The 18,160-nt window shown below is 38.6% G+C and overlaps 1 protein-coding gene across 2 annotated transcripts; it reads right to left on the reverse strand.

The window, feature by feature from the left end:
* Window positions 1–4,052: 4,052 nt before the first annotated feature.
* LOC103998248 (uncharacterized) lies at window positions 4,053–17,094 on the reverse strand. 2 transcript variants are annotated; one of them, XM_009419670.3, is made up of 10 exons: window positions 14,138–17,094; window positions 13,689–13,928; window positions 10,968–11,097; window positions 9,039–9,191; window positions 8,639–8,868; window positions 8,463–8,532; window positions 7,730–7,936; window positions 6,464–6,696; window positions 5,415–5,631; window positions 4,053–4,808 (listed from the first exon to the last, which is right to left on the reverse strand). In XM_009419670.3, the coding sequence occupies exons 1-10, from the start codon at window positions 16,933–16,935 to the stop codon at window positions 4,635–4,637; spliced, it is 4,452 nt and encodes a 1,483-aa protein (XP_009417945.2). In that variant the 5' UTR covers window positions 16,936–17,094; the 3' UTR covers window positions 4,053–4,634. The 2 variants fall into 2 exon arrangements, with proteins under 2 accessions (XP_009417945.2, XP_065024334.1); XM_065168262.1 differs by lacking the exons at window positions 8,463–8,532; window positions 8,639–8,868.
* Window positions 17,095–18,160: the final 1,066 nt, after the last annotated feature.

Raw genomic sequence — 18,160 nt, forward strand, 5'->3', positions numbered from 1 at the left:
CAGTCCGTCGCCTAGTAGCTCCCGAAGTCCACCGACTTCACTGTAATTTGTGCACCATTGTCTGGATCCTGGGCCTCTGCCCCTACCAGCACAATCTCCGCTGCGCACCGCTTCCTTCATGGCAATTTGAATGGCAACACTATGGCATATTCTTCAAGAGTACCTGCCTCTGCGTCCTCTTGCCCCGTGCTAAGGCCTTCTGAACCCAACTTCGCCTCCGCAAATTGAGTCGCCTTAGTTCCTCCATCAAATGCTCCTCCGAGATAAGGTGCATGTGTCCAGAAGCTCCCTTCGTCTTTGGCACCATGCAAGATGAGTCTGCTCCGTCAGAATGAAGGACCCATGGAACAACATGATCCTACTCTTGTCTCTGCAAGAGTTCATGTCTTTGACCTCTGTCTAAGGAAAGCACTATGCTTCTGCTCCATGTTCCAACTTCTCTGTTGGCTCCCTTCATGCGGCTTGGGTACTTCGCCAAGTTACACCCAAGTTGCTCCGCTCCTCGTTTTCGCATTGAGTCGATGGTGGCCCTCGTGCCCACCATTCCACGGGTCAGCCCTCCCTTGAGTCCGATCTCTACATCGACTCCAAGTGTGCCTTCATTTAAGTTGCTTTAGGTCGCTCCCCCACTTGATCTCGCAATGCATCCACCAATGCATTCTCTCGAGCGAGATCATGCGACAACTCCTCGCTGCTTGCTCGGTCCATTGAGCTTCGTGGAGTTGTTGTTTGTGAGTTACTCCTCCTCAACATGTGAAGTCCATCTCACATGATTCTCCCTCTGGAGAGCCGAGACTTATCCCTCCTGGATAACTGTCCCGTTGGAGCAACATCTCTCTTCGTTTCGGAGACCACCATCCCCTTGGACTACTCCGATCTGCTGAACAAACTGTGCATTGTTCTGCCTCTTGCAAACGCACTTGCTAGATTGCGCCTCCACATCAATACAGCCACCGCTGCACCCCTCAAGGCCTAGCAACATGCTGAACTCGTTGCACACTTCAGCCTCCTCCGGACGTATCCTTCGCATGCCGAAGAGAAAGTTTCAATGCTCCATGGCGCCAAGTCTCGACCGCCTTGGGATGGCCACGAACAATCCATCGTCCGCATACAAGCCCATGCATGAGTACCGAATTCTTTGAGTTAGCAATTCCCCTCACCTCTGTGAGCTTTGCACAACTCTTTCGGTCGCTGAGCAACTCATTCCACTTTGCATGGTCTCGTCCTTTTGCCAAGCGCCTCGCTTGCCTTGAGCACCATCAAGTAAAGTTGTCAACGTTGAGCCGTAGCTCAAACTCAGCCATCCCAACCTTTGTGCGCTCCACATTCTTCCAAGCTTGCCTGTTCTCGTGGTGCCTCTTGCGCGAAGGGTTGGCCATTCCTCTGAATGCCAAACTCAAATGCCCGCTCCTCTGAGCGACTCCTTTTCCCTACATCTCCATGCCCGTTTTCCCCCAAACGGTCGCGCGTGTGCTGACTGCCCTCAACGCAGCCCCGCTAGGTCCCCCACGTTTGTATGCTAAGTGTTTCTATGAGTGCTTGTCCCACTCTGATACCATCTGTCACGGACTTAGCTGGTTTTGCCTAAGTCGTGCAGCACCCTTGCGCGTCCGTCCGCAAAGGTCAGCCTCCCCGAAGCCTCCCATTGTCCCTTAGGACCAACAAAAGAGAGAACGGGTTAAAGAGAACGCCTCAATCGGGATCCACAAGCAAACATGTCCGAAAAACACTTCATAGACAATGCAAATTACAAACAGACTTTACAAGCTCTGAACAGTGGCACAATAAAGGGTAAAATGGTCCATTATAGACCAAAAATCTCTCGCACGTGTCCACATGACACAACATTTATTTACAAGCCTTAAGAGGCCACCAACCCAACTAAAATGGGACTATCAAGCCTTCGGCCGCCCCTCTACATGCTGTACAAGGCATGAACATGCCAAAAGACACGGACACACATAAGCGTTACATCGAACATCTTGTTTAGAAGTTTGTCCGTGACAAGATGGTGGAATCGCCTATGAGCTAGAATGTATGATGTGTATGATTTTAGAAGACCTAACGGTGGTACCGCCAATGTCAGGTGGTGGTACTACCCAATATAGCGATGGTACCACCTAAACACAGCCTCTTAAATTGTCAGGCGATGGTACCGCTAGTTGTCAAGGCTACAAGCGATGGTACCGCTAGGACCCCAAAAACCCGAGATGAGACATTTTTTAGCTCCATTTTTGAAGTCATTTGGGGTTTATAAATATCCCACTAATTCTTGCTTGGAATAACAAGAAAAAGAGTAGAAAAGAGGAAAGAATTATTGAGAAAAAAAGTTATAAACTCTCTTGAAGTATAGAGTATCTTCCTCCTAGGTCTAGAAATTCTTCTAACGGAGGAGTGAGGTTTATCTTAATATAAAAGAGATGTGTAAAAGTTCTCTCCTGGGCCTCTAAAAAGGAGAAATAGTTATAAAAATGGTAGTTGATCTTTGTCCATTGAAAGAAGATTAATAGTGAAAATTGGTAGCCTCGAGAGGAATTGAGAGTGAATATAGGTTGAAACGATAGAACCACTATAAATAGATTTACATTTTTGTTTATGCTTTTCATTTTTATTACTTACTGATTTACTTCCTCACTATTTTTACACACATTGTAAGTTAAATATCTTTTCGATACAAGTTTGAAAGTACTAATTCATCCCTCCCACCCCCACCCCCCCACCCCCCGGCCCCTCTTAGTGTCATTTACGGTTCTAATAAATGAGACCGATTTATTTTTAAATATAGTCCATAAATAATCCCGATTATAGGTTACTCGAGAGGGATATTGAGATAACCGGATAAATTAGTGTACTATATACCCTTTCATATGATGTAGATGGTTGGTCTCATAGTTATTCATGTGGGGACACTAGGGATACAATGCAGGTGCTCTTTAGAGAATGAGTTCATTGATTGATCCGTTCACAAATATTAGATAGTTAATGATATATTATTATCAGATAGCGATTCCGTTATCATAGTTGTATATCTGATCGTTAGACTTGATATATCAAGGATGTCCTATATGTACTTCATTCTTTAATATCATATTTATATGTCTGGAAGTTCCAAATCTAACACAGTCGATTATCGGGAGTGACAACTAACAATACGAGCGTAATTGAGTATCGATAGAGGATCATCTGGTTTGATGTCATGAGAAAAATATCCTACTTTTTTTTATCATTCACTCTCGTGTCTTTTTCAATCGATCAATTGCTAATCCATCTTAGCACATGTATCACAATTGAATATCCTATTTATAGTTTTTTTGGCTCTTACCTATTTTCCAAGTATCACTCTGCTACAACAGAATTGCAGCAGCCATGGCGGAACTCGAAGCTTGATGGAAGGACCGGAGGAGGAGATGGAATCTCAATGTCAATCCCCAAGTCAACTATTTCTTTTGAAGGACGGGATGGCAACGTGGGATCTCTCAGACGTAAATGATGGTTGTTAAGTAATTGTTTCTGTGATAATTAGTAAAACATATGTACTCGGGACAAGCTTGATTCTGTGATAGGTACCTTTTCTTGAATTGAATTGGATTTCCAAGGAATGAGATGATGAGTTACAAGCCAAGGCTAAATAGTTTCTAAGATAGCTATTTTCAAGCCCATAAACTTGCTAACACGTCAAGAAGAATGAATTAATGGACTGTCTCACTGGTTGGACGCTTACACTAAAGTTTGCAATATGATTAGTATTCCCTAATTAATGAAGTGGAGATTATTTTGAGAAATATATGTACACTACTGTACCAGAACGAGGAAAAAAGAAAACAGTGGAGAGAAAGAGAATTTCAATATTTTTGAAGGTTTGTAACTCAATCCAGGAATTAAAAAAACAAACAGTCCTTTCCCAGCAATTCAAAAAAAGAGGGGTTAACTTTCACAAAATGCCCTACAAATATGATGTTAATTTCAGTAAGTAATTGGCTCCGATGATATCGAGAAATGGAAAATCATAACAACTAATGCTACTGCTGAATTAAATTATACATCAAGTGAAATTGAAATGCCTAATCCATCATCGATGCTTGATTGGATTGATAAACATCAAAAATGTCAAGGATATACTTCCTCGATTTACAATAATGTCATGCTATATTGTTTTGTTCGCACCTCATGTGATTTCTGTTGCCACATGATGATGTAACAACAACAAAAAAAAAATACTGGGATAGAACTACAAGCAAAAACCTCACCAGCAGAGGATGAACAAGCAGTACAAATAAAAAACAACACTCTAAAACCGCATTCATCTTCTTGGTAAGACCATCATCACTCTCTCTACAACAACCAATTTGCCATGAACAATCAAATGATTGCTGGAGTTGGGATGGGGCGGCCAAAAAATCTATTTATGGGGCCATGGATTCTGCTGCCAGTCAGACAGCATGATTCACTGGTTACCCAGTCTTTTTATCGTGTCACTGATTTAGATATCAGCTAACTTTGGTTTCACCAACCTTGTTCACACCATTTTGTAGCACTGATTTGGCTTTGACAAAGGTAAAGATCGAATGCACCCAACAAAAATTTCATCAGAGTTGCATGTAAGGGCCCGGCTGTTAGTAATTCTTTGAATAAAATCACTTGTAATATCGTGAAGATTCTGACCACCTCTGATGTGTGCTTGCATATGCTCGCCACCTACGCCTCTCAGATGGACTGCTGTGATTGTCTTGGGTTTTTGAAGTGCATCTCCCACCACAGGTTTTTCTCAAGGTGGTCCTTAACTCCTCTTCGGCATCATATTGTAAGCGCTGCAACAAGAGAAGACAAAAGAGATATGCTTTTGAAGACAAACCCACAAGAGTAACCAGTTAACATCCATGCCAAAAAAAAAAGAGAGACTAATTTATAGTTCTATCCTCTCCCAATTTACTAAATCAAGTTGCTTTTTGGGTGTAGGTTGAAAGCAGTGTCAATGGCATCCTAACACCAATATTGCCTTCTGGATGTCATCTATATCGGATCATGATGTCCAATAACTTTTATGCAGCCTCTGGTACTTCCATGTAGCAGGATATAGAATGAAACTAATTACTTATTTATCATCAATCTTTAAATTTTGTCAAATCCTTGTTTTCCCTCTGTTTTCATCCTATTGAATGTGTAAAGTTGGCACTGTCAATAAAAAACAACATTGCATCTGCAACATACCTAATAACTCTTCAATTAAACCATCCTTAGCCATCTCATGTCACAAATACATAAAAAGGGTTTAATCCCATAGATATCTTTGTTACCACTGCTTACATTTTATTCTCCTAGAAACATTGTTAGTTTTCTAGTAGACATTTTACCATAAGGTTTGTAAAGTGAGAGTTAGGAATATATTAAACATATAACACTCGCTAAGTATATACCTTGGTCGCATCTGAAAGAACAGTGTATGCCTCTCCTATCATCTTGAATAACCTATCAGCATCCTTGTGAACTTCATCAGCCACTTCTCTCCAAAAACCATCATCAATAGTTTCATTCCTGGCCAATAACTGCCCAGCCTTGTCTGGGTGGTGTCTCAATGCAGCTTTTCGATATGCCTTTTTTACATCAGCTGCAGAACTAGATACTTCAATTCCTCTGCATGCGCCAAGCAAGCAATTGCAAACATGAAACCATAAGGATTATTCCAAAATTAACTCGTAAGCAACATTGCCCAATAGCTTAAAACTTTGCAAATGAATAGCCTTAAAAAAGAGATGACCTAATGACACTGAAGACAACTTGAACAAGATTTAACAAGATACCAAAATGTGATACCAATGCAACTACAGAAAAGCTAGAATCAATAAGTTAAAATCAGAGACAACATAAGGGGAAAAAAATACTTGATTGAAAAACATTTGACCAGTGAAAAACAATATATCTGTTATAACCAATTAGATTTTAGCAATCCAATTCTGGAACCTTCCAGCTTGTAACCAGGCTTTACAACCGAAGACAGGATAAAGACTCCCATCTAACCCATCAAGCTTTACTCAGCTACAGCCTAGTCCAACCATGTTTCTCTTATCTGACCCGTAGATCACTAATAAATATTTTCACAGCCCCATGCGGGTGAGCAATTTAAAACTTCACTTAACACAACAAATAATATTTAAATTTCATGTAATGACTTCCAACCTTTCCAACCTGACTGTATGGTATAAGTGATGTTCAACTTATCTATTAAGTACTTACATAATAGAATTATTGGGCAGGAATTGTGCTTCTTTTACATAAATAAGCACGTGCAAGGTCCAACTGCTGTCAGGTATGATTCCAGTAAAACTGGAGTATGCTTTTATTTAACATTTGTGAATGGCACAGCAAAGAATCTAGATAGAAGAGTTAAACTGAGATGGTCCAAAAAAATTTCTTTCATCAGAAGAATAACTAACAAATTATAAGTTAAAATAAACCAAACACTTACAGTATCATGTATAAATCTAGAGGAGTCTCCTTTCTGGCTTCCTCCTCCACACTACAAAGACGAACATGGGCCTGGTTTAGATCATTATTGCCACTATTTATTCCCAAAACTCCAGCTTGACTGTCTTTATCCTTAGATTGATTTTTCAGAAGCGAGATAAGTCTGCGGAGGTCATTAGCAGCCTGGCCATAGTCTCTGATCATCTCATGCAAGGTGGCTCTCCTTGAAATTGCCTGCAATATTAACGAAGAGTCAATAAGTGAAAATGACCAACTTTTTCTATAAGGTGCTGTGGGTGCTTCAAAACTCAATGTGATGATTTATGGCTAAATCAGAGCTATTCACTGATTTAAACTTTATTGTTTATCATTTCAACTTTATTGCTTATTTAATAATCCTGGTGCTTTATCCTTTTTCTCAGTTCTCAGAAAACAATTATGTTCCTAAATGACCATGCCAACAATGTAGATCAATTATTCATTAGACCTTAATTGAAATACTGTTCTTTTTTAGAAAATAAAGAGAGCATAAACATGAAGATCAAAAATTCACAACATATGAAATGTAAGGAAGAGAATGGTTCAAGAAGTCTGATTATTTAAGGTTACCAAGTTAGACAAAAAAGAAAAGTTAAAAAAAAGTTCAAGCCAAACTTTCAATGAAATTCAGATAAAATCAGATCGAGATTAATTTAAGCCATGGCAGAATTATTTGGTCAGAAGTCTCAGAACTATTAGGTTATATTACTTTTTGTTAATAATCAAATAGCATGTTTTCTATTCTGAAAAAAAAGACATCAGTGTAAACAATTTAACCCATCAACAAAATGAGCATGTATCCAACAAATGACAAATGGCAAGTTTGGAGTGCCAGGAACCAAGCACAATTCAAAAATTATCTTCAGTACAAGATATCTCGGTAGAGGATTGTACTGTTCTTTCCAATGCAATATGCTATTATAGGACTATGTGATGAAATGCACTACTAAGACACACTTGTGTGAATCATGTGAATCCAAGATGTTAATACCTTATGAAACCATACTAATTTATGCCAGCAAGTGCTAGCTACACTACACGGATGAGGCAGATTAGCCCAACCTAATCCATGTACTGTTGGACACAAACCTATGTACCATGCTGATATCCTACCAGCACCAGTCCACATAATAGCATATGTACTTGATGTGGACACCAGAGCAAATCAACCAAAATTTTCAATTTCAAAATAAAAGGTGCATCTGTGAGCAAAAAATACATAACCAACCTTTGCATAACTGGCAACAAGGGCGATTGCTATACTACAGTCTGCAATGGCATCTGTAATTTGGCCTAGGGCTTGATAAGCAGCAGCGCGATTACAGAAGCATATTGCTGTAAAAGGACGTGATTCAGTATTGCATGCTAAAGCAGCAGAATAATGTTCTACTGCATCCAGATGTCTTCCTGCTTGAAAAGCTGCATTCCCAGCAGCCTGTGAAGGAAAAAGTGCAAATTGAGCAAATGAGAAATATAAGAGTTTATCCTGTCCTCAATATTAATGGGCTAATTGTTTTAAAAACTGTAATATCATTGAAGAAATTACACAGCAAAATGGATCTCATATCTTCATCTTATATTTTAACATTGGGCTTTAGACCCTCCATTTCCCTGCCAAAAACATCTTCATTGCAAAGAATAAATTCATTTTTCTTCATCATGCATGGTATTATATGATCGCCACCACAAAGGCACTAAACCAAATTGATGCATTTAGTGAAAGCCATGAGGTTACACTTTTTCTTTGGGCACGACCAGCAAAACATAAACAAGACTTTGTTTTAGTATTTCTGTTGGGTGTTGAAACAAAATCAACAGACCAAAACAAACAAAAACTTGTTTTGTCATTGACGCAAGTAAATTTCCTTAGAAGTTACACAAGTAGACTACTGTTAGAAGTTCTTTAAAGCCTTAATCCCATGGATCAGTCTTAAAGGCTAAAATGGAAATAGTAGAATTACCTTAAGACGTAAGAGTTCATTTATGGTGCCACACAATGATGCCAGAGATTCTGAAGACCCATTAACGTTCCTGGTAATTATAATGTAGTATATTACAAATAAAACTTCAAGAAACATGTGCTAACTATGATAAGAATGCCAAAAGGTGTATTAGATATTGAGACTTAGAGTAATACTTGTCTTCTTTATATGTCACTTTTTCATGCTTCTTTAGTAACTCAACTGCCTCCTCAAATCTCCCTAAATAGAAATAAGACTTGGACATAAGATTCAAACGCCAGAGCCTCATGGGACAACTTTGCATGTCTTCAGAATTATCTGTGCTGACTCTACACAAAGCATAATTTCTTTCAGCAATTTCAATGGTCTGCTCACAGAAAACAATCACCTCTTTGTATCTCCGCAACTGCCAGGTCCAAGAACAATAGAATTAATAAAAGATCAATGTGACATAGTTCTGTTAGATGTCGATGGAGGATGTTGTAATTCATGTATTCAGGCTCTCTGATACATGTATCTATCATTCAATTGGTCTTAATGTGAACTAATATACTAAAAAAGAGAAGGAATACAAACCATTAGAAAAGCCTCTGCTTTTCTTTCCATCAATCTTTCTGAATACGGAGATATAAATAGGGCCTCAATGATTATCTGTAATGCCTTTGCTGCTTCATTAGATGATTTTTTCAGCATAAGTTCCTCAGACTGAACCATGTAATCAGCAACTTGCTGTTTCATAAAGACAGTATCAGACATCAAATGCACAAAAGAACAAAAGGTGGTGGTGGCGTAGGGAGGGGAAAGTTAGCACTATAACTAGCATAAAAAGCAAACAAAATAATCCAGTCTTAATATGCCATTGAATGCAAGCAAGATATGACCTCTTATATCTTATAATTGCAAAATTAGTTGTAGGAATATGTATAATACAAATGTGACTCAGTTTAAAACAAAGGAAACAATATTCTAAGGATTAGCTCCTTCAATAATACAGGTTTAACCAAAGAACATCGATAACTACTAGGTCATAATTCTTGAATGAATTTGAAATTACACACACTATAAATTTAATTTTGTACTACTTTTGTTATTTAAATCAAGGATTGAAATATCGTATCGTACCGGAGTTTCGACCTTCTCTCGGTATGGTATGGTACTATATACCAAACGGTATACCATTTGGTATATATATATATATATATAAGTAAAAAAAAATTTCGGCGACATCGCCTCCCTTCTCCCCCACGTGAGAAGGGACGTATATAGTATCGTCTCCCTTCTCCCCAAGCAAGGCAACGCAGAAGAGAGGCGACGTCGCAGAAAAGCCTCGGCGATGTCGCCTCTATATATATATATATATATATATATATATATATATATATATATATATATATATAAAATCTTTTATTTATATATCTATTATATATATAAAAAATTTTAAAAAATGTGCGATGTCGCCTCTCTTCTCCCAAAGTGGGGCAAGAAAAATGAGACGACATCGCCTTATATATATATATATATATATATATATATATATATATATATATATATATATATATATATATATATATATATATATATATATATATATATATAATACCACCCGGTAGCGAGCGGTACGTGTACCGGTTTCTTGTCAAACCGATACATATCGCTCGTACCAGGCAGTATCATTCGAAACTGTATACCTTGATTTAAATATTTTTCAACTTTTAGCATTACCAAAAGCAATAAGAGGAAACAGATGGTAGCTAAATTACTATTGTATAACTTATAATTTACATGAGATACTAATAAATTCAATCACAAGAATGTTAACAGACACTAGCTGCACTAGCTGGCAAGTCCATAGAATCAGTGATCCAATCACTTGGCTTATCTTGTTAAAAAAATGTTTTATATTGTTAATCCTTCAGTTTATTGTTCAGCTTCTCTAGGACCTCGTATAACAATTTAGCAAGCAAACCGATCAAATGATTCAAATAAAAAAGTTGTTAAATGTAAAACATAGCATGCGCTTGGCAATCGATAAGACACTTAACATTGGACATTAAGATCCAAGTATTGTGCATCTACATGACTGTTAAAAACCATCGACTTGCTGAGAAGAGTTGCTAGTTTTCCTTATATATTTTGGCAAATAAATGATAAAAATATGTGAAGATCTTCAAATTCAATATAAAATTCCTGCTTTCTGGAGAAGTAATTATAAAATTTGGCATTACATTATTTGCATCACATACTGCGATGATAACAATTTATGCAGACGAGTTACTAAAAACCATACCTGCAAAAATTGTTATCAATTGGGACTTTCACCATCTGGCAAGCAATAAATAATTGCAGGCATAGGATAATATCTCTGAATTACCACATTTTCAAAAAGTTCAATCATATACAGGTGTGGAAGTCATTCAAAAACAAATATTTCCATGCTTAAAGAAAACAGCTGTGCGTAGTCTCAAATGTTAAAAGATACACCACAAGAAGTAGACTAAGACCAACCTGAGTTTTCAGTAGACCATCAGAAGCCTCCACTAAGATTTTGTGGTCTAAACTTCCCTCATTGTTTGATTGTAAGCAATTCTTGAAATGCTTCAAGGCATCTTCAATTTCACCCAATGCAAGATGACAACTACATCAAGAGAAGAATATTTTAAAACTATTTTAAATTTCATATGACCAAATCACTTAGAACAGACAATATACCTTAAGATCAGTTCTTTTTCATGATTCAAATTAACTAATTCTAGATATTAATATATATATATATATATATATGAATTTATATGTATATGTATAAGTATATATATATATACATGTATATGTATACATACATACACACTCACAAATAACTAAAGTAAATAAAATAAGGATTTGTGTTGGATTGGCACAACATAAATAAGTAATTTTGATGGAAAAGATAAAGAAAAAATCTCGGGTTTATTCAATTATGTACATCCATCGGACAATCAAAAATATGCATGTCCGATGAAATACTTGTTGCTATCTACTCCAATAACAAACCATTGGTTTAACTGAATAACTAAAGAAAATAGATAGACCTTTCTCTTCGACTCAGGTCGATGGATATTGTATAGTCTCAGCGAACAATCAATTAACAACACAATTCAAAAAAGAGATTCGGGATTCCAATATTCGAACGGCAAACCCGATAAATGAATCCAAATACCTTTATCCAAACTAATTTTCTGGCCATTTTTAACATAAACCGGCCAATAAACCATAATCTCTTTGAATTTGATTCACTTGACACTACATCCACTCCACTGGACATTAAGTGCTTTGCATGAAGGTTGGGCACATACGAGTAGAGGGTTCCAGCTCATTGTTATCCTAATAGAGGAACGGATGGACCTTTACGGATCCCAAAAGTAGGTCCACCTGAGTTGGGCCAGAGTCAGTGTGATCCAATTCAATTTATCATTATTGGTCAGTTTCAGAACTAATTTGATTCTCAAGGAACATGCTCTAAAGCGTGAATGAAACAGCTGCAGCAGGCAGTTTCAAGCTTCAGTAAAGATGAAGTAGCTGGATGATAGTGTTTCATGTAATAAAGGTTGCAAGAGACATGCTGGCAACTAATCTCCTAGATGGACACGTGGGCTGCAAACCGGTGAAATGAAAAAAATGAAGTGTCAATCTTAGTTTGATTGTTTGAATGCCTTCTAACTTTAAACCTCCCTTGACCACATTTTGCCAGAAGCTTTCCTTTATAATGCCATATAACTTAATTTGATTGTTTGAATGCCTTATAACTTTAAATCTCCCTTGACCACATTTTTCCAGAAACTTTCCTTTGTAATGTTTGTATACATGCAATTAAATCCGCACTGGTACAGACCGATTAGTATTTACCAGTCCAAGCATGAACCAACACGTGGACCATCATGGTCCACAAGTTGTACAACCCTAAAACCCACCCCCCCCTTCCCTCGTGCACCTCTCGCTACCTGTGTCACATGCCGATGGGACTCCTCATCCTCCTCTGTCACAGCCTCCTTGTACTTCACTGACTCTACCCCTCTTCTTCTTCTTCGGCTCCTCCTCTCCCTCCCCACCCCAACCCAACCCCTTTCTTTGTACCTTGGTACATTCTGGTATATCATATTTTGGTATAATGTCGAACCAGCCCCTCCACCTAACTCCTTTCTTTGTACCCTGGTACATTCCAGCATATTGTACCGTAGTATGTCGGAACAAACTTGAACCAGTCCAACCATCGACGTGCATGGGTCCCATACCCAATATTGATTATTGAAAACCTTTGTTATACTTATTTTACATAGTTATCTGAACGAGAGCATACCTTAAAATCTCTTTTCCAAAGCATGATCGAATCAGCAAATAGCATAAGCCAGTTGTAGGTTTTTAGTGGGGATTCATATTGTCATTGTAACCTAGTACAGGACCAACTCTGTTGGCCTCTACAGAGTATCTCTAGGGCCATACAAAAAATTGAGTACTAGCATAGAGCTAGAAAGAACACGGAACATATGATGCACATTAACAATCAAACTGATAATGATAATATATCATAAATTTTAGTCAGAAAAAAAATAATAAGGGAAAAAGAACAATTATGCAACAAAACTTTACAAGAAACATGTGAATATCATATTCCACTTAGGCCAGCTTCATGCTAGAGTGTTCCAATTAGAAAGAATTTTTATTATATTTTAGCAATTCTATGCTAAGAGCTTAAAATTTTATTATGTTTTTTTAATATGCTATGATGCTACAAAATTTTAATATTAATAATCCTATACTAAGACCTCAAAATTTATGAATGTAGATTACTTTTTTTTTTGTAACCAATGGAGCAGGAGGTCAAAGTATCATTACTCAAAGTTTGATAAACAAAGAACATCCAGGTATTACTATCTTTACAATCCATAAATATATATTTGATATTCTCAAACCTTGCTAATTTAGACCTCATAAATAACTAAAGTGAAACTCACAGACAGCCATCCTATCACTACTTTGATCACAAAGGTAAGCTAGAATGCCTGCCCTCAATGTTACACAGAACAAATTTAACCAAGAATGTCAACCATTAGGTTAGGCTCATTCTCTATATCTTAATAACTTAATGTTCTCATTACACCAAAAGTTGCATTCTATGCTTATACAACATAATTTAGAATAAGAACGTGCAGTAATATCATGCTAAAGTCAACCATGAGAGGTGAAGAACCATACCATGCAGCCCTAACTTGAGCCCTGAGAAAGCTGGGGTCAATTTTAGCAGCCATCATACAGTCAGAAAGCGCTTCTCTCATTCTTCCAAGAGACATTCGTGCAGCTGCACGGTTGCTGTAACACAGCATTAATGCCTTATTGTCGCTTCTAGAAACTTCCGTTATAGAGATGGAATTCAACCCTCGAGTATAAAAATCCTCAGCTTTCGACATGTCCCCATTTGAATATGCTTGGTTGCCCCTTATGAACATAAGTAAGTCAATGTCAAAAGCAAATGCCAAAAATGTAAACTGACTGGGCTCAAGCATCTGAGACTATATGTGTCAATCTTTATAAGTTACCAATGAACAGATGAGATGTTGCAAGTGCTACTCTTACCGACAAAAGGCCAAATCAGAATGAATGTAGTTCAATAAGTGAACAAATCAAACCAATGCATAAAAAGGTACCTGAGACGCCACTGGTTACAGACTTCCTGCTCAGTGGCAGTTGCTCCAACTGTGGATATGGGATCTTTTCTCTTTTCCAATTTTTTCTGTCTCTCAGCTACGACATCATCCCCATTTTGAGGAACAGATAGCTTGCCCTTGAAGTCTCTTTCAGCAACAGGTTGCACAGAATTGGCTTCTGGTAACAAATTCTCAGAAGGGGGAACCATCGGAACACTGACCTTCGGGATTGAATTATTCAAGTTCTTGGAACTTCTCATCCTACTTTTCTTTCTGTGTTGACGTTTTTCCGCTGATAACAGACCTTGATTAAAAGCTAATTCACCAAAGGTAAAATCAGAGCCAGGAAAACTTTCTAAGCTGGAGTTAAGATTAAAGCAGTTTTCATTCTCATTAGCTTGTGGCTCAAAATTTGAACTACAGGATTCAGTTTCTGCTTTCATTCCAGCAGCGTTGCTGGTCAAAGTACGATCCATGTTGTCAGATTTGAAAAAATATTTTTCTCTACCATTTTCTGTAATTTGTTCGCCTATAAACGAAGACTTGTCAACAGAATCCTTCTCAATATAATCTCTAGAACCACTATTTTCATGTTCTCTAAGTGTTACACCATCTTTATTAATATACAAGTGCTGTGTTGCAGAAACAGGATCTTCTTTTCTTTCACCTACAGGAACAGATTCTTTTGTACCAATTGACTCACAGGAGGAAAAAATATGGCGGGATTCATCAGATATCTCGTCATAAGGAGAATAATCCATTGGTGAGTAACCACCAGAAGAGAACTTTTCCACAGTTTCAACAACTTTTTCCACTGAGGCAAATGTTTTAGAAAAGTCCTTGTGCAGTGGAACAGATTGTCTAGATTTCTCTCTCCTTTTCTTTCTTGTAGTTCTAGATTCTCGCTTCACATTAAATTCCTTATTTTGATGAGGTCCAGTAAATAAGCTCTCCTTTGACAACATAGGAGTAACATGTATAGGTGTTGTAAATTCCATGTGTGGTAACTTCTGTTCTTCACATACACTTGCAAAATTTAAGCCACTAGCAATAGACTGAGTATCATGGCCAGATAATGATGAAACAAAAGGTGTACCTGCTTCCCTGAGCTTGGAACAGTCAGTAGCACCAGAGGAATTCAGGTAACTCTGGCTTCTACCAAAAACAAAAGTATTACCCTCATTAATCTTAGCCCTGCAATCAGCTTGCTTTGCCTTCTCTGGCTCAACCTCATTATCAGGTCTCTGCAAGTTCAACTTCCTCATTTCGACGTGAAGCCTCGAGACTGTGCCCACATCCAAAGCAATAAATGATTCCTGGCCCAAATTAGAATTTAAACTTGTGGCATTTCCACATACAGAAGAACCTACATTGGGTTCCCTACCACCTTCACTAATAACATTATTTATCACATCCTTGGTACCATTGTCTTTGCTACCAAAATTGCTGGATATGCTTGCACCAAAGAAATAACATTCAGACCTGATAGATCCAGAATTTTTCAATCTCGAATCCTCATTCCCACTTGAATTATCACTTTTGCTCTGAACACCCTCACTAGAAAATATACCCCTACCTGTATTCCCGTCAACAAAGCTAGACGGACCTCCATGGATGCTACTGGAACCAATATTTTTCACACCAGAAAGCAACACAGAATCTGTACCAAAGACAAAAGCAGCACTTTCCGACTTCCCAAACTCAAAGATGCCATTATTCCTACCGCTTAAATTTTCTGATGAATTTTCACAAGAATTTGAACTTTGCTTCAGATCACTTTGAAAGATACAAGCATCAGAATGAGGTTTATGGACTGGGTTATTACCGGATCCATCATCTTCTTTGCCTAGGTTCATTACAGAAGTGGTGCCAAAGACAAAACCATCACTTTGGGACTTAATAGATGCAAGATTCCTGACATTCTGATCACTCAGGTCCGCTGGAGGGCCTTGTTCTGAAGAAAAATTCTTCATACCACTACCGAACACATATAAACCATCGTCAGAACTTCTATTTGAGAAACGACTGAAGCTAAATGTTTCCTCCACCACATTTGCAGACGCTACATTTTTCATACTGTTGTCCGACCCATAACCAGTGTTCTCAGACTTGACAAATTTTTTTCCTTTGCTCCGACCCAAATTTGAACCTTTCTTTTCACTGCTTCCAAAGACAAAAGCTCCCCCGTCACTCATAACAAAACCAGCACTCCCAGGTTTTGCAGACTTTAAACTACCTGAACTTGAATGTTCTGGAATCTTTGAACCTGCCTCAGATTCCAATGGATTCCATCCATGAAACTTCTCGTCAAGCCCCTGAACTCCGTCCCTCTGATGCCGCCCAGAAATATCCGACTCCATGCCGACCGGGCCGGAATGGAATGGATTGAACCCAGAGCCATCATTGGCGTTCGTAGTCGCTGCCGACCTCACCCGAGGCGAGGCCAGATGCTTCCTCACCTTCACAAGTCGAGGTTTAGAGAGCCCCACAGCCGACAATGGCCTCCCCGGAACTGGAACGGGGTGGATTGGAGGGAAAGGTACAGGAGGAACTGGGGCAGCGAATTTTCCATCAAAATCAGCGTTCTTTAATCCCCTCGAAGCAGGGGGCTGTTGCCCTAGGACACTCCGATGCGGGAAACCAAACACGGAACTTGAATTGGAGCCGCCGGAGGAAGGAATGCCGCTGCGGAGATGGAATGAAGGAGAACCGGAAGCGGAGATCTCACCTTTACTAGGGTTTCGAAGAGGGGAGGAAGGCGCGGGGCGGGACCCAAAGTCTACCATCGCGGGCGGCATCTCTGGTGGGAGATCACCAACTTCCGACTACGGTTGACGCGGCGGCGGCGGCAGTCTCCGGCGGGTGGGATCGCCGGAGACGGAGGAGGGTGGGATGGGTGTGACTCCCGAGGCTTTGGCTTTGGCTTTGGCTTTGAATCGCTTCGGAAGGCAGCGGCGTCGCCTCCATGTATTTATTTATTGCGTAATACTTTTTGTAAAGCAGCAATGTTTTCGGCACGCACGTACTCCGACCCGGAAACATCACGTTGCCGGATCTCCTGTATGAGCTCAGGCAGGGTTTAAAACTCTCCACCGTCCTCCACCTCCAGCTCAGCCACGCTGACGATGATGTGTCGGGCTCTTGAAACAGCGAGCCGCTGCCAGGGTGGGGACCACTCTGACACGTGGCCAGGGTCTGGTCATACAGGAGCGGATACCGTGGCGTCAGCACCTCTTAGCGGCGAGGCGCGTGGTTCAAATTTCGATGGGGTCTACGTGGGCCCCCCTCGTTCGAGGGTAGGGTCCGCACCTTATACCTTTTCATTTTTCGGAATTACGCGCCGAGAAGGCAAATGACGCACCATAAAACTTTCCATTATTTAGAACTACACACGGAAAAGGCAAATGAATATATATATATATATATATATATATATATATATGTAAAATGACGCACCATAAAACTTTCCAACGTTTGCTCTTAATGTTTCTAAAATAAAATATGCACCAATGATATTTTTTCAAATATTTAGATATTAGACATATATTAGTTTAAATATTTATTTTTTTCATCTATTATTTTTCTTACAAAAGATAAGTGACGAAAATGAGATTGGAACTCAAGATTGCGATCATCGAATATAAAAAATTCATCACACATATATTATTTATTTTTTTCCTAACCTAAAATTCAGAGTTGATAAATATGAAAGTTACCAATACAAAAAGGTTTATATATATAACAACATAAATATCAATTAAAACTTTAACACCATTATTCTAACAATCAAACGACCAAGTTTAATCATATCATATACGAAAAATACGTCATATATACATACGGTAGGTGATTTAACATTGAATTATTCACCTAAAATTAATTTGCACGGGAGACATTTTCTGAAAGCCATGAAGTATTGTCACGTTGGGTTCGTAAAAATGAATTGGTGATGGACAAACCATAGGTAATGATCATAACATCTATATATCCGCAACTTGAACTTTTTTTGCCATAAGATGTCTA

The sequence above is a fragment of the Musa acuminata genome, chromosome BXJ3-9, assembly GCF_036884655.1.
Source record: "Musa acuminata AAA Group cultivar baxijiao chromosome BXJ3-9, Cavendish_Baxijiao_AAA, whole genome shotgun sequence".
NCBI lineage: Eukaryota > Viridiplantae > Streptophyta > Magnoliopsida > Zingiberales > Musaceae > Musa > Musa acuminata.

Bases quoted from the DNA above. Each gene is read 5' to 3' on its own strand.
- LOC103998248 (XM_009419670.3), bottom strand. From the start codon at position 16,935: ATGCCGCCCGCGATGGTAGACTTTGGGTCCCGCCCCGCGCCTTCCTCC. The intron at 9,192-10,967 runs GTTGGTCTTAGT...TTTATGAAACAG, and splicing joins ATGGTCTACTGAAAACTCAG to CAAGTTGCTGATTACATGGT. The intron at 6,697-7,729 runs GTTGGTTATGTA...TTAATATTGCAG, and splicing joins TTGTTGCCAGTTATGCAAAG to GCAATTTCAAGGAGAGCCAC.